The sequence below is a fragment of the Phyllostomus discolor genome, chromosome 14 (genome assembly GCF_004126475.2).
Source record: "Phyllostomus discolor isolate MPI-MPIP mPhyDis1 chromosome 14, mPhyDis1.pri.v3, whole genome shotgun sequence".
Classification (NCBI taxonomy): Eukaryota; Metazoa; Chordata; class Mammalia; order Chiroptera; family Phyllostomidae; genus Phyllostomus; species Phyllostomus discolor.
Genome location: NC_040916.2, coordinates 18,081,892 through 18,097,143, shown reverse-complemented (window position 1 = coordinate 18,097,143; position 15,252 = coordinate 18,081,892). Strand labels below are relative to the sequence as shown.

The following is a 15,252-nucleotide window of genomic DNA, read 5'->3' as shown; positions in this document are numbered from 1 at the left end:
TTTTGAACCCATGATTCATTTCTTTGGGAAGCCATTCCTAAGCTTTACAAGCATTTTTTTAATAAAGAACTTTTTAAAAAAGGTTTTATTTATTTATTTTTTAGAGAGGGAAGGGAGGGAGAAAGAGAGAGAGAGAAACATCAATGTGCGGTTGCTGAAGGTCATGGCCTGCAACCCAAACATGTGCCCTGACTGGGAATCGAACCTGTGATGCTTTGGTTCACAGCCTGCGCTCAATCCACTGAGCTACGCCAGCCAGGGATTTTACAAGCATTTTTAATGATGAAATAACAGATGTACTGATTAGTCGATAATATGTAGAACCTCTTGTCCCTTCTCTTTTTGATATTTCCCCAGACCTAAGTTTTATAAGCCTGTACCCAAAAGTCACTGTCCTGGTAAATGTATTCAAGAGGCTTTTAATATATGCATTGATGTTCATAATAGAATGTTGTATATTAACACCATAGTTTTATGTCCTTTAATAGTTCTATTACAGTGCTTATACTATATCATAATGAGTAATATAATAGGCACCTTATAGAGAAAGCATTACTTAAATAAAAACCAGGTATTAACTAAGTACCAACACTTTTCAGCATTTTGTCAGAAGTCCTACAAATTTTCCAAACATACTATCTAACCCAGCCTGACAAGGGAGACTATGCTTTTAATTTTCCATTAAAAGGTTTCTTTTCTTCCTTTTTTTTTTTAAAGTAGCCTTTCCATGTGACTGTTCCTCCAGTTTCTTTGGCTATATTGTACACAGTAAACCAAACAAACTAAAACCTAGGTGACTCTGTAAAGCATGTAATTCCTTTTGTATGTGGCCAAATATATGGCCTATCAGTGAAAACACAGAACCTGTTAAGATTTCATTAAATTGAAATTTGTGCTGTTTGAACAAATGAGTTGCTCAGAAGCATTCTACAATGATTTAAAATACTTGAAATAACCAACACCTTCAGAACTTTGAAATCATTGTAATTTGTATCCTGATTACAATTTAAAAAATCTTTTCATAAAAATCAATTATAAAATGTGTATTTTGAAGGTAACAATCTTTCAGTAATCAGACTTGACACTAAATTCCCCTTCCTTCAGTGTATGTAAACTAGGTTAGATATTGCAGGTTCTCTGCATCCGTAAGTATGGTATACGGATATGAAACAAATTCATGCCTTTTTATTCAGCGAACTAAACGCAGGAAACCCTAACATCAAATGCAGCACATTAAGTCATGCCCAGAATCAAAGTAAAAACAACGGATCACAACTTAAAATTACAACTATCTTTATGTATTTGTTCATAATACAGCAATAATAAGGTTCCGGCAGAGTGACGATGGAATACAGCTTGCATACAAAAGCCAGGAAGGACCACTTTTGCTATGCGTACGTTTCCCGAGTGTAAAGCCACCCCAGTGTGCCTGCAGTTTCGGTTGTGTGCACTCTCAACAGGTGACTTGGAATTTAACTGCTCTCACGAGCAGCCTGAAACCAAAACGTTCTCAGGAAAAGATGACACCTGCAAAAATACTGTTGTCAACATCACTCTTGCTGGGAACATTTCCAGCCTTGGCTAAGGGAGCAGCCGGTCAAATAGGTTTCAGGGAAACTGCGCCACAGTCTAGGGATGGAAACGTCTCCGTCCCCGCCACCCTCCGCCCTTCCAGACACTCGGCACTGGGAGCCGGGCGCGGGCGTCTCCGGGCACGGGCGTCTCCGGCGTGCGGGCAACAGTTGCCACGAGCAGCTGGGCTCAGGACACGCAATTTGCCCAGCCAGCTGTCCCTTCTCCGCCGTCCCCTCCCTCCCTCTCCCAAAGCCGAAGACAGCGACGCCTTCCTCCCTCTTCTCCTCCTCTTTGGTGCCTTCAGCCAGGAGGCGGGAGTGACCCTCAGCAGCTGACCCAGCGCAGACACAGCCTCTCCTACAGCCCTCGGACACACCATGGGCCCAGAGGCGGGTTTGCAGCACAGCAGCGACGACGGAGGCGGCAGCCCCAGCGACTCTCAACTGCCCCCCTGACCTCCGCGACCACCGCCCAGAACCCCGAAAAGCCATCGCTACCAACGGTTAGTGACTCTAGGGCCCCCCCAAGTCACCTTCGTGATAAACTCAAGCTACGACAACAACTATGGCGGGCGAGGGGCGGAGGGCGGAGCCGGTGATAGGATGGGCCACGTACGTCACACCCAGGCCCCCCCTGCGGGAGGGAAGGCGCCGGCTCGCCCCTCAAAATGGCGGCGGCAGTGACGCGCCTGCGTACGAAATTACTTCGCCGTGGCGCCACGGCCGGCGGGAAGTGAGGTTTTCGGAAGAGCCGCCGGAAGTGTACGGTGGCTCGGAGCCCCAAGTGGCCAAAGTAAAGTCCCCGATGGGAAAACGAGTCCCGATGGAAGAGTTCCGGCCCCATTCTGTAAAAGAGGAAGTGAGAGAAAGCGCCTACAATCTTCGGTCTCGGCAGCGGAGGCAGTCGTGGCTCCAGGAAGCGGGTGAGATGAAGACGCGAAGAACTGCTCGCCTTGAGCAGCAGTCCTCACAGCAACCTCTGCAACAGCCGTCGCCGGTCATGGCCCGGAGAGGGTTACGGGACTCTCATTCCTCAGAAGGTGAGAATAACGGAGGTAACGCTCCCGCAATCCCCGTAGCGACCACATCACCCCTGCCGGGGTTCGGGTGGCTCCTACGCCCGGACAGTAGTACGACCCCTGGTCGGGTCCACCTCGACCGCAGGTGGGAGAGAGGCACAGGCGGGAGGACTGGAAAGGCAGCCGTGCGGAGCAGTGAGCAGGGCCCGGGGGCTACGGGGGCTCTGCGCATCCCCGGGCTTCCGTTTAGTGGGTGTCAGGATTGCCTCTTCCTGCGGGGACGGCGAGTTAGGCGGCAGGCGGTTTCATTTCGGTTTCCTCTGTCCTGTAACGCTTGCTGCTAAAGCCACTTCCATTTCCTCCTTTGAGTCTCAGAGGCCAACCTTCCCCAGCTGTGAATTATGATCCTAATCCAGCCTTCCAGCCTTTTTCCATTACTATCGCACGTGGGGAGAGAGGGAGGAAATTTGTGAGTGGGTGTTTTGCGGGATAGTGTAATTGGTGAACTGGCTTGAGACTCCACTCAAATACATAACACTGAAATGAGGCGTCGGTTATCCTGAACTTGAAGCCCCCTGGACCCCCAAGTCCCCTGGACTTGGGCTGATTGATCTTTCTCAACTGTGGTGGTCTGTGCCAAGAATTCGCCACATTGGGGGCCCGCTGTGTAATCCCAGGGGTTAAGTAGCCCTACAAAGCAAAATTCTTAATTAGTTTTCATCTAAATGGGCCAAAAGTATACTGACAAAGTGAGTGTATAGTTTTACGTGAGTCACAGGTGAATCAACTCCCTTAATCCGTCCTCTCCCACCTTGCACCCCCGAGTCCCCACCTAACCGTCACAGTGATGTTTCCCGTGAGCTGCCAGTAAAGCACCTATGAGGTAAGAACCAGGGGATTTGAATCACAATGGGATTACAAAGACCATTGATGGATATGAACAGGACACGGATTTTCGATTTTTCGGCTTAGAGCTGAGTAAATACACTGCACATTTGCTGACACATTTGAAGATGCATTGACTTTGGAAACTTTATATTAAAGATATGTAAGTTACTATAGGGTGTAGTCACCCAAGACAGTTATTTGTGTGGAGAACAATACAGTAACTAATACATAATGTAAGAATGAACTCTGTGTTTTGCATACTCACAACTGTAAATCTACTCTTGCCCCACCCTGTAGGTTTTTTTAACATTATATTTTGTCGATTATGCTGTTACAGTTGTCCTGATTTCCCCCCCTTTGCCCCCCCTCCCCCCAGCACCCCCCACTCTCTCAGGAAATACCCCACCATTTTTCACATCTGTGGGTCATGGGTGTAGGTTACCACTTCCTCTGCTGTACTTTACATCCCCCTGGCTATTCTCTAACTACCAATTTGTACTTCTTAATCCCCTCGCCTCTTGGCCAGTTCCCCCCCACCCCCTCCCATCTGGCAGCCATCAAAACGCTCTCTGCATCCATGATTCTGACTCTCTTTTTGTTTTTCTTTAGTTTGTTTTTTAGATTCAGTTGTTGACAGATTTGTATTTTCTGCCATTGTTGTTCATAGTTTTGATCTTCTTTTTCTTAAGTCCAACATTTCATATAATAATGGTTTGGGGATGATGAACTCCTTTAGTTGTGGGGGGGTTTTTTTGTTTTGTTTGTCTGGGAAGGTCCTTATCTGCTCTTCGATTCTAAATGATAGTTTTGCTGGTTAGACCATTCTTTTTTTTTTTTTAAGATTTTATTTATTTATTTTTAGGGAGGGAAGGAAGGGGAGAGAGGAGAGAGGAGAAGAGAGAGAAAGAGAAAAAGAGAAAGAAACATCAATGTGCGGTTGCTGAGGTTTATGGCCTGCAACCCAGGAATGTACCCTGGCTGGGAATCGAACCTGGGACACTTTGGTTCCCAGCCCGCGCTCAATCCACTGAGCTACGCCAGCCAGGGCTTGTTAGACCATTCTTAGTGGTAGGTCCCTGCTCTTCAGGGCTTTTAATATTTCTTGCCTATCCCTTCTAGCCTACAACATTTCTTTTCAGAAATCAGCTGACAAGGTTATGGGAACTCCCCTGTAGGTAACTAACTGCTTTTCTCTTGCTGCTTTTAAGGTTCTTTCTTTAACCTTTGGCACTTTAATTATGATGTGTCTTGGAGACCCCACTCTGTAATTTTATTTCTTAAGATTATAACATTTCTGACCTGTCATATGTATTTGAAGGAACATGTTATACTTGAGTACTTATGTTCTATGTCTCCTTCAATATCTGGAAGAATGCTTTGCACATATTTTTAACAGTAAATATGTTAAATTGTACTGACTCTTTCACAGAGCCTACTGTAGTTCATGTAAGTTAATTTTTTATCACATAAAGGCTTTACCTCTATTTTAATATATCTAGAAGGATCTAAACATTTTTTACTCTTCTGCTTTCTTCCACATCATTTGTGACACTCTAGCCCAGTGATTTTAAACTTTTTTGATCTCATGGCACACATAAACTAATTACCAAAATTCTGCAGCACACCAAATAATAATATATTTTTTTGCCAATCTGACAAAAAAATAGGTATAATTTTGATTCATTCACATCAGATGGCTATTATTGTGTTGGCTGTTGTCATTTTTTATTTGACAATTTAAGGGAAAAGAGGTCAGTGCCCCTAATTAAATAGTCAGGTATTGTGTGTTTCAAAAATTCTTGTGGCACACCAGTTGAAAATTGCTGCTTTAGCCCATATTTTAAATTTTCTAAAGTAATATACCCTTGCTGTAAAGCATGAGTGAGGAGTAGTTTATTTTTTTTTGTCTTAAGAGTAGTTCTGACTAGTTAACTTTGTAAGTTTGATAAACCTGATTTCACATTTCTAAAGAAATTAATTACTTGCATTTTTGCTCATATAATGCTGTTAATGTGTGTAATCTTTACCCAGGTCATATATCTGAATTTTAACAACTGTCATATCTATTCTATAGAGAATGAACCATCTCCGCAAACCATTCTAAGCCAAATAGCCTTAAAGAATAATGTGATGAGAACACGAGAGGCTACAGGTGAGATGAGTGATTTCATTTTTTTTCCTTACCTGCCAGCTTTTTTTATGTACAGATATGGTATGATCTGGGACTCATCAGGAGTCCCAGATCATACCATAGTCAGAGTTTTAGTGAATGTTCATAATAAGTATTTTATTGAACTAAGCAGTGTGTCAAGAAAAGACAGTATGTATTTAAGTACCTAAGTATTAGCCCCTTCATATATGTTAAGTCAGTCACAGAACTGTCACAAAGCCCTTTTCTTGTCCCCAAGTACCTCACTGTCACTCCCCCATGTAATAATTAGCTACCCAGTGATTCGGTTGGGTAGACTACCTCATCTGCCTTTCATGTGGAGTGGATTAGATGGTCTCTGTGGTAAAATCATGACACGGTATGGTCAGTTTTGTGAGCTCGGTCCTGCATTTCGTCAGGTCTAAGATATCATCTTAAGACACACCGTCATTTGTTTTATGCACCACCTGGAAGGAAGGGATGCTGCCAGACTGTAACATACCATCGACTGTGTGCTGCATCCCAGTGTCAGAGCTGTGAACTTGTTACTGAAAGTGTTTGCATCTCGTGGTATCAGTGTAACGCGGAAGTAGGCTGCATTTGATAATCTAAGCTTTAAACACTCAACTGCTTGTAAAAGCAGGGGAAAGAATTCACTTCAGTTATTAATGCTTAGTATCTTTTGTTTTAGTTCCATTTATTTTGTTGGCTTTTTTTTGTTGTTGATATTAGGACACTCCCGTAACAAATGATTATAGCTTTTGAAACTGATCATTCTAGGATTTTTTTTTAACCCAGATCCTGACTTATTTTCTTACCCATTGCGTCTAAGATTACACTTTAGAGTTTCAACTGTCCTGTTCTCAATTTAGAACAAAATATATCTGGGTCAAGTTCGGTTCCCTTTATGTTTAATTCCTTGAATAGCCTAGACTGTGTTAGGATTATAAACCATCATAGAAGATGCTTTGAGTAATCACTGCTATATCCAGAGTTTCCAGGCCATTTGGAAAAAATATATTCTTGAAATTTTATTTATAGTAGATTTAACTGCATGTCCTTTATTCCTGGAGAAGCAATAATTTCTCATTTGTTAAACTTATAAAAATGGTGGAGTTAAGTGAATTCATGTACCAAAGACTGTTGAGCAGCAGCCTATAAACCATTTAAAAAATATTATATAGTAGAATGCCTTGCATAGTCTTTTCAAGTTCACATTAGGTCTGTATTTAAGGATTGATAATGAGGTACATGGCTGCATAATCTGTGGAAAGACCCCTGGATCTTGGTTGATTTGCCCACCCTTAGCCTCAGGCTTTATCTATGGGAGTTACTCACAAGGCCACTGCAGAAATGATACAGTACATGCAGAATCACTTTGTGCACAATAAGACGAAGAGATACAAGGGGTTTTTTTTCCCCCTTTTCATAGCACTTTACAAAAGATGTGAAGTTAATAAAATTTTGCTTAAACATATCTTTTCCTCGAGAAGCTTATGCTGTAATTGGAAATGGAAAAGACAAAACATTTCTCAGTGTAGATGACACTTTGGTGGAACCCATGCATAGATTCTCGGGACTATGTTGCTAGTCCGCTGTTCGCACAATATAACTAGAAATCAGGTTAGTGCATCTTTGGTAGATTAGAGGTACTCAGGGTTCTCTTACTCTAAAAGGTGCTTTACAATTTTTTTTCTCCATCCAGTACTTGGCATGCTCCCATCTCATGCTTCTTCATGAAAGGAGAAAGAGTTTAAGAAATCGTTAAGTAAAGGCTTGTAAAGTCTGTCTAGCAGAGGAGTTACTAAACAGGAGCCACTCTTTGATAGAGGACTGCTTCAAGTACGAGATTACGGATAGGCCCTTTCCCTTCCTTACAGAACCATAGACTTTCAGTGCAACTTAGTATTTGGAATACTGTATATTCTCTGATTGTATATGGGGCCACTGGGGTGCTCTGAGAGAAAGTTATCCAAAGGTGCCCTTAAGAATGAAGACCTAAACCAAGAGGACAGTTTCTAAAACAACCTAGTAAAACAGCGACATCATTGGTCCTCTGATACCTCCTCCTGGTACTGTCGCTTTCAAGTATCTTACATAGGGCTATGTGTGCAGCAGCGTATACAGGAAATGCTTCTTAAATGAAAAGGATGGGGGCTGAAATAGTAATTGATGACTATAGATAAAATTGAGTTTTAGCTTCTGATTAAACCCAAAAAGGGTGGGAATACAGAGCAGAAAAAGAGGATGGTAGTTGTAGTAGTGGGAATAACAGATTTCTTTTTAAGGCTAATTATTTATGTTCTAAATACCTGATGTATGAAGTGCTAGCAACTGAGATGTTTCATAGAATCTTAGAGCTGGAAGATTGAGGGAAGTCATCCCTAAATCTTCAAAGCTTCTGTCAGTGTTGGTGTCCCTTTGTCCACAACCATTCAGGGACTGACCACCTTCAAGATACAGGAATTACTCCCTCACTGTCTGTTGTGTTTTGGAGATAAGACTGATAGTTTTATTTTTAATATTGAAATAAAAAGTGCTTTGCTGTACCTTTTTCTTTTTGGTATTCTGCCCTTTTGAGCTACACAAAATCAATTCAAATGTTTTTCTGCATCTCTGTCTTTAAGATGTACAAAGACATGCTCAATGAGTGTTTTTTTGAACAAATTGATGACGGTCCTTTCAGGACTTCTAGATGCTGTAAAGGGGAAATTGCACCAAATCAGTTTTGTAAAAACGTGGGCAGTCAGTGTAATGGAGGGGCCGTGATAGCCAGGTCTCTGTGCTTTTTGCATTTCTCATGCGGAGCCAAACATAATGCTTTTTTATAGAGACAGCTGAAATCAACCCAAGTTTAGGTATATATTGGGGTTGAGATTGTTGTGTGAGGCTCTTTGACAAGGCACACCTTGGATTTCTAGGCTAACATTAGCATTCCATTTACTGAAATTGGCTTCCCCATTAACCCTGTGACATTGAACCATAGTCTGAAAAAGGCCCTGGGCAACGTCAATATCTTACCCTAAAATGAGAATTTACAGTCTTGGAGGGAATGTATTAATTCTCAGGGAGTTAACCCTGAAATAAAGTATGGCGTAAATAGTCCACAATAAGGGTATACCTCAAATGGAATTTGGTTCCTTTTTAATTAAAAAAATTTGTCAATTACAATTGACATTCAGTATATTAATTTGAGGCGAACAGTGTCAGATTTTCATTTTTAATTGAGAAATTTAGGGGAGTTTTGTTTGGTGTTCCTTTCCTTTTATACAAATATGGTCTGCTGAGAAAAACTAATTTTTCCCTCAAGTCAATACATTTTTTATGGCAGGAAACTTGTCTCTAGTTCACAAGTGTATCCTTATACTTAACATAATGGAAAGCTCAGAGAAACCTTTTTTTAATTAATAGATGATTATATAATAAATCTAGTATGTGGAGTATCTTATTTTATATGTTCTTGAATGTTTCCCCCCACATTAGTGATGAGTGAAGATATTTCAGTCAACCTGCGCAGACCCCCTCTGAAAAGTGCAAGATCTGGTAAGAAGTTATTTTGTTGGTGGGTTTCATGTTGTTATAAATACAGTTTTGTTCTTCTGTACAGTAGTCCCTGTATTCCGGTAGCTCAGAATTCACCATGAAATGTACCGTGAAAAGGCTCCCTGCGCCCTCTCTTCTTTACCCACCCAGTCTCATCAGAGGTGACATTTTCACATAAGTATAGAAAGGGCTGGCTTCCTCATCCTTTTTAAGAGGTGTTTCTTGTATGTCGCTATGATTCTTTTTGTTAGCATGATAATTTTAAACTAGGGTCAGGGACTTTTTATTCTTCCCAGTATAAGGCTAATAAAAAGTTCAGTACTGAGGCTTTGTGGCTCAGCACATGCAGTTTCTCTGCCTCAGTTACGTTTGTTCTTGTCTAAAACCTTGAAAGGGTGTTACCCTTAAACTCATTTCACGACTACAAAAGAAAACTAGTAAAGTCATTCCAAATAGTCTACTTCTACTTCCCTTGCAGAGTTTTTTGGCCCCTAAGTGTGCTTTATTATGGGAACTAACAAGGAAGCTTCTTTACATCCACATTCGATTTCTACCTCTTGGTCATATTCTGTAAGAAAAAATTAGGTGATTTTTTTTTATAACTATCAAGTATTATAATGATAAAGATCTGCTAAGGTTTTGATGATGAGCCTGTGGTAAAGAACCATATGATGCATTTCCTTTCAAGCTCTAATCTCTTTCTTGCTATCTCTCTTGCAGATTCAGCATACAAAACAAATGGAAATACTGAAATGAGCGAATTAGGTTTGTTAATTTCTCATTTTTCTAGGTTCTTTCTGAGGATTCTGATAATCAGTAGAATACAGGAGGACACGCTTTCCGTCACTGGTTTGAGAATGGCACTTTGTTCATTGTCTGGGCAGTGGAGCACTGACTGTCCCAGCGACCCAGGCCTTATTTTGTAACGCTGGTGTTAAAATGCACTCAAGAACAAGCACATTTTAGTTTTATTTAGCCTTTGTTAAATTTACACTGTTGAGAGAAAGGAGATAACAACTTACCAGTTAAGGTTTTTCTTGAAATATGAAGTGAATTTGGGATGTTTTTCGTAGTAAGTTCGGTGTCCTTTGTCATGTCTGTTGACCTGGTTTAAATTCTTTTCAGTGGTGGGCGAGGTTTGTTTTTTTGTTTTTGTTTTTATTTTTGTATAGGACATAAAATACCAAGATCTGTGGCTTTAAGTGAATCTGCATTGATTGTGGTTGGACTAGGTTTTAAGTTAAAGTTCTTTTCTAAATTTGGAGGTGGGTCAGATGGAGGGAAGCTTCATTTTTCTTTATAAATAGTTGCAGCTCTTTTTAAATTTATCTTTCACTTAAGCTCAGGCTAATTTCTATAGAGACTTTAGGATTTACAGTGTCTGGGTCCTGAAAGTGATTCGTGCAGCACGTAGCTACCCAGTGTACTTCTTATCATCCCCAGGATTTCTCAAGTGCTGTGTTTGCAGACTGGAAAAAAAGAGCTTATAAGCCAGACTCTTTTTTTAAGCTCTTATTTCTTTAACTAGAGATTTGTGGGGTGTGTTGGTGTGAGGAATTTTTTTTTTCTTTTATGAATTTATTGTGATGATTAAGTCAGGCTCTTAATTGGAAGAGAACTTGGAGATAAAATAATTCTGCACTTTTACTTTCTATTCTAGAGTTAGAAATCATTTTTATTAGGATTTTAGAATAAAAGATAACTTTAAATCAAGCGTTTTCCAGTTTAAAGGAAATTTCTGTGAGATTAGTATAAGAATAGAGTATGTCAAAGGGCTGTTTGTGATGTTTGAGTACTAGTAATATCCCCCAAACTGTTCTTTAATCTCTTCTGCCTGCTGTCTCACTCTGACTTTTCAGAAGCGTGGTTGGCATTAAATAATCTTGCAGGTACCATTCTTAAAGGTGTCTGTACCAGGAGTCAGCAAACTATTGATTCTGAGTAAAATCTGACCTGCAATCCTGTTTTTTTATACAGCCTATGAGCTAAAAAAAAAAAAAAAAAAGATCATTACATTTTGTGAAATATCTATTTCTCATATATTTATAAAAACTGAAAAAAAGAGTTTTTTTTTTTTAATACAGAGAACTTACATGGCTCAGGAACCTAAAATATTTGCTGTGTGGCCCTATATGGAAAAAGATTACCAACCCCTGACTTATACCAATGGCAGGACTAAAGACAGCACATCACCCAAATTGTCATTTGCTTGTTCTAAGAGTAAATTCCGAGAGGTACATACTGGACATGGATTTACTGTGACACTCCACGGTAGGTTGTACTGGCGGCACAAGCGGACAGGAGACACGGTGGCTCTTGTGTTCTACCTAGTCTCCTCCTCGAGAAAGCGTGACAACCTCGTTTATGAAATCTTGTATCTTTGCCCCCTAGAGAAAACACATGGTAAGCAAAGTTTTATTCGCTCAGGTACCCTTCACTCCTCACATCCCACAAATCTCTAGGAATAGGGAAGTTTATATAGTAGTAGAAATGTACCTGGAACTTTGTGTTTTCCTTAAAGACTGCGATCATACAAAAGAAGATGAACAAAGTGTTACAATTGGTGGCTTCACCAGAGGAGATGGTTGTAAGTGATCTCTTCCAGTACCTTTCCTGACTGGGTGGGGAGGCCGGAAGAGTGACAGCTTAGCAGCACATTTCGTTATTGCCCTGTGTCTACAAGTTTGTCAAAGCCACAACTTTTGTAATTTCCTAAAATAAGGTTTTAAAATTAAGGCTATTATTGCCCCAGATGGGATTTGAATTTATCAAAGCTTCTGTATGAACACAGGGAAGAGTAATAATATCTATCTATCTGTCTAACACACACACAAAACGTGTGAGGCAAAAGTAGCTTTACAATAGTGAATACATGAAATACGGATTTTATTCTTGTATTATTATTGTATTATTTTCCAGATGAGCAACCATGAAGCTACTTTTGCCCCACCCTGCATATATTTAGTGTGTGTGCATATATATTTTTTATTTAATGTTTTAAACTTGTGTACGTAACAGCCAAGAAGTTTAAAATAAAGGAAGCTGAATAACAAAAGAGGGAAATGAAATTAAAACTTAAGTAGTCATAGATGCTGCTGATTCATTATCAGATTGCATGGAAATATTTTGCAGCTTAGGTTAAAAAGGTGAGAACATGGAATTTTTAAAACTTTTGTATGAAATCTAATTATTAAGCACTAATTTCAGATGATTTTTCTTAAGTTACTAAGTAATGTTTTTTTATTAGAGTTTGAGAAATATGACCTAAAGCCTTAACTTAAAAGCTTTTATTCACCGATCCTAAAATCTATTCGTTCATTAAAACAAACTTTTTTTTTAAGAGAGAGATGAAAGAGGAGAAGGAGAAACGTCGATTGTTATTTAACTTACTTATGCATTCGTTGATTGATTTTTGTATGTGCCTGGACCAGGGATTGCAACCTTGGCGTATCAGGATGATGCTCTAACCAACTGAGCCACCCAGCCAGGACAATGTTTATTTTTAACCACCTGCTATGTCAGTGTCTGGCCCAAATGCTAGAACCAGAAATATTGAACCCAAAAGAAGTACAAAAATTATTAAAAATTAATTAATGTAATTAATCAACATCAGCAAGCTAAAGAAAAATTATATGGGTAATGGACAGATGCAGGGAAAGCATTTGACAGACTCCAACACCTGTCCATTATAAAAACTCTCAGTAAACTAGAAATAGAAGGAAACTCTCTCAGCTTGATTAAAACCACAAAAAAACCCTACCGCTAACAGACTTAGTGGTGAGAAACTGAAAGCTTTGTAACATCAGGTGCAAGGCAAGGATCCCCTCACCACTCCTTTTCAGCATTGTGCTGGAAGTTCAAGCTAATGCAGTAAGACATGAAAAGGAAATAGAAGGTATACAGGTTGAGAAGGAAGAAATAGTAAAACTGTCTCTATTCACAGAGTCCATTTTTCTGGTGATCATCTATGTAGCAAATCCAAAAGAATGAACAAGAAACTGCTGAAACTAATAAGCAGTTATAGTAAGGTTGTAGAATAACAAGGTTAATATACAAAAGTAAATCATTTTTCCTATATACCAATAATGAGCAAAAGGAGTTTTTTTAATTTAATCTTTATTATATTTTTTCGTTACCATTTAGTTCCCTTATACCTTCCTCCCCGCAGCAATCACTACATTGTCGTCCGTGTCCATGAGTCCCATTACCCTTTTGCTCAATCCCTCCACTCCCTCACCTCCCCTGCACTAGCTGTCAGCCTGTTCTCCACCTATGAGCCTGTCCCCATTTTCCTTGTTAGTTCAGTTTATTCATTAGATTCCACGTATGAGTGAAATCTTACAGTATTTGTCTTTCTCTGGCTGGCTTCTTTCACTTAGCATAATGTTCTCCAGGTCCATCTACACTGTCACAAAGGGTAAAGTTGTGTGTTTTTGTTTTTTGTTTGTTGTTGTTTTTTACTGCTGAGTAGTAGTCTACTGTGTAAATGTCCCATAGCTGCTTTATCCACTCATCTACTGATGGACACTTGGGCTGCTTCCGTATCTTGGTGATAGGAAATAACCCTGCAAATGAACATGGGGTGCTTGCATTCTTTCAAATTAGTGTTTTGGATTCCTTCTGATATATTCCCAGAAGGGGGATTGCTGGGTCAAAAGGCAGATCCATTTTTAATTTTTTGAGGTATCTCCATACTGCTTTCCACAGTGGCTACACCAGTCTGCATTCCCACCAGTAGTGCAAAAGGGTTCCCCTTTCTCCACATCCTCTCCAGCACTTGTTTGCTGATTTATTGATAGCCTTTCTGACAGGTGTGGGATGATATCTCTTTGTGGTTTTAATTTGCATTTCTCTGATGATTAGAGACATTGAACATCTTTTTGTATGCCTGTTGACAATCTGTATGACCTCTTTGGTAATTTGCCCATTTTTAATTGGGTTATTTGGTGTTGAGTTTTGTTAAGCTCTTTATAAATTTTGGATATTAACCCCTTATCAGATGTATTGGTGAATATGTTCTTCCATTCTGTACATTGTCTTTTCATTTTGTTGATGGTTTCCTTTGCTATGCAAAAATTTATGTAGTTGTTGTTTTTAAGATTTTAATTTATTCTTAGAGGGGAAGGGAGGGAGACAGAGGGAGAGAAATACCTATGTGTGAGAGAGACACCAGTTACATCTCGCACGCCCCCAACTGGTGACCTAGCCTGCAACCTAGGCATGTGCCCTGCCTGGAAATCAAACAGGTGACCTTTTGGTTCACAGACTGGCTCTCAATCCACTGAGGCACACCAGCCAGGGCCAAAAACTTTTTAGTTTGATGTAGCCCATTTGTTAATTTTTTTTCTTTTGTTTCCCTTGCCTGGGGAGACATATCTGATGAAATGCTGCTGCAAGCATTGTCCGAGATTTTGCTGCCTGTGTCTTCCAGGATTTTTATGGTTTCAGGTCTGACATTAAATCTTTGATTCATTTTTGAATTTATTCTTGTGTGTGGTATAAGAGTTGGTCTGGTTTCATTTTTCTGCGCGTATCTTTCCAATTTTTCCAACACCATTTATTGAATAAAATATTTTTAGCCCATTTTATGTGCTTGTTTCCTCTTTTGTTTGTCGGGAGTTTTTGTTTCTGCTTCAGTTTCACCATGTGTAATCTCTCTATTCTGCTGCTCTAAATCTTCCTGATTTGGTTTTGGAAGATTGTATGTTTTTAAGGATTTATCCTTTTGTCCAAGTTGTCCAGTTTGTTGGCATATAGTTATTCATAATATTTCCTTACAGTCCTTTGTATTTCTTTGGTGTCAGTTGTTATTTCTCCTCTTTCATTTCTGATTTTATTTGTTTTTATCCTCCTTTTTTCTTTTCTTGGTGAGTCTGGTTAAAAGGTCTGTCCGTCTTGTTTATTTTTCAAAGAATCAGCTCTTGGATTCATTGATCTTTTGTATTTTTTTTTTTGACTCTATTTCATTTATTTCTGCTCTGATCTTTATTATGTCCTTCCTTCAACTCACTTTGGGCTTTGTTTGTTGCTCTTTTTCAGGTTCCTTTTGAGTGTGAAGTGAGATTGTTTATTTGATCTT

General features: G+C 39.7%; 1 protein-coding gene across 1 annotated transcript in view; it reads left to right on the top strand.

The window, feature by feature from the left end:
* TOR1AIP1 (torsin 1A interacting protein 1) overlaps positions 1–15,252 on the top strand; it is a 37,587-nt gene that overhangs the window by 1,118 nt on the left and 21,217 nt on the right. Inside the window, exons 2-5 of the mRNA XM_036015855.1 lie at positions 1,318–2,614; positions 5,556–5,633; positions 9,114–9,173; positions 9,894–9,938. Coding sequence (XP_035871748.1) covers positions 2,140–2,614; positions 5,556–5,633; positions 9,114–9,173; positions 9,894–9,938 — 658 coding nt within the window. The 5' untranslated portion in view covers positions 1,318–2,139. The remainder of the gene's footprint in view (positions 1–1,317; positions 2,615–5,555; positions 5,634–9,113; positions 9,174–9,893; positions 9,939–15,252) is intronic.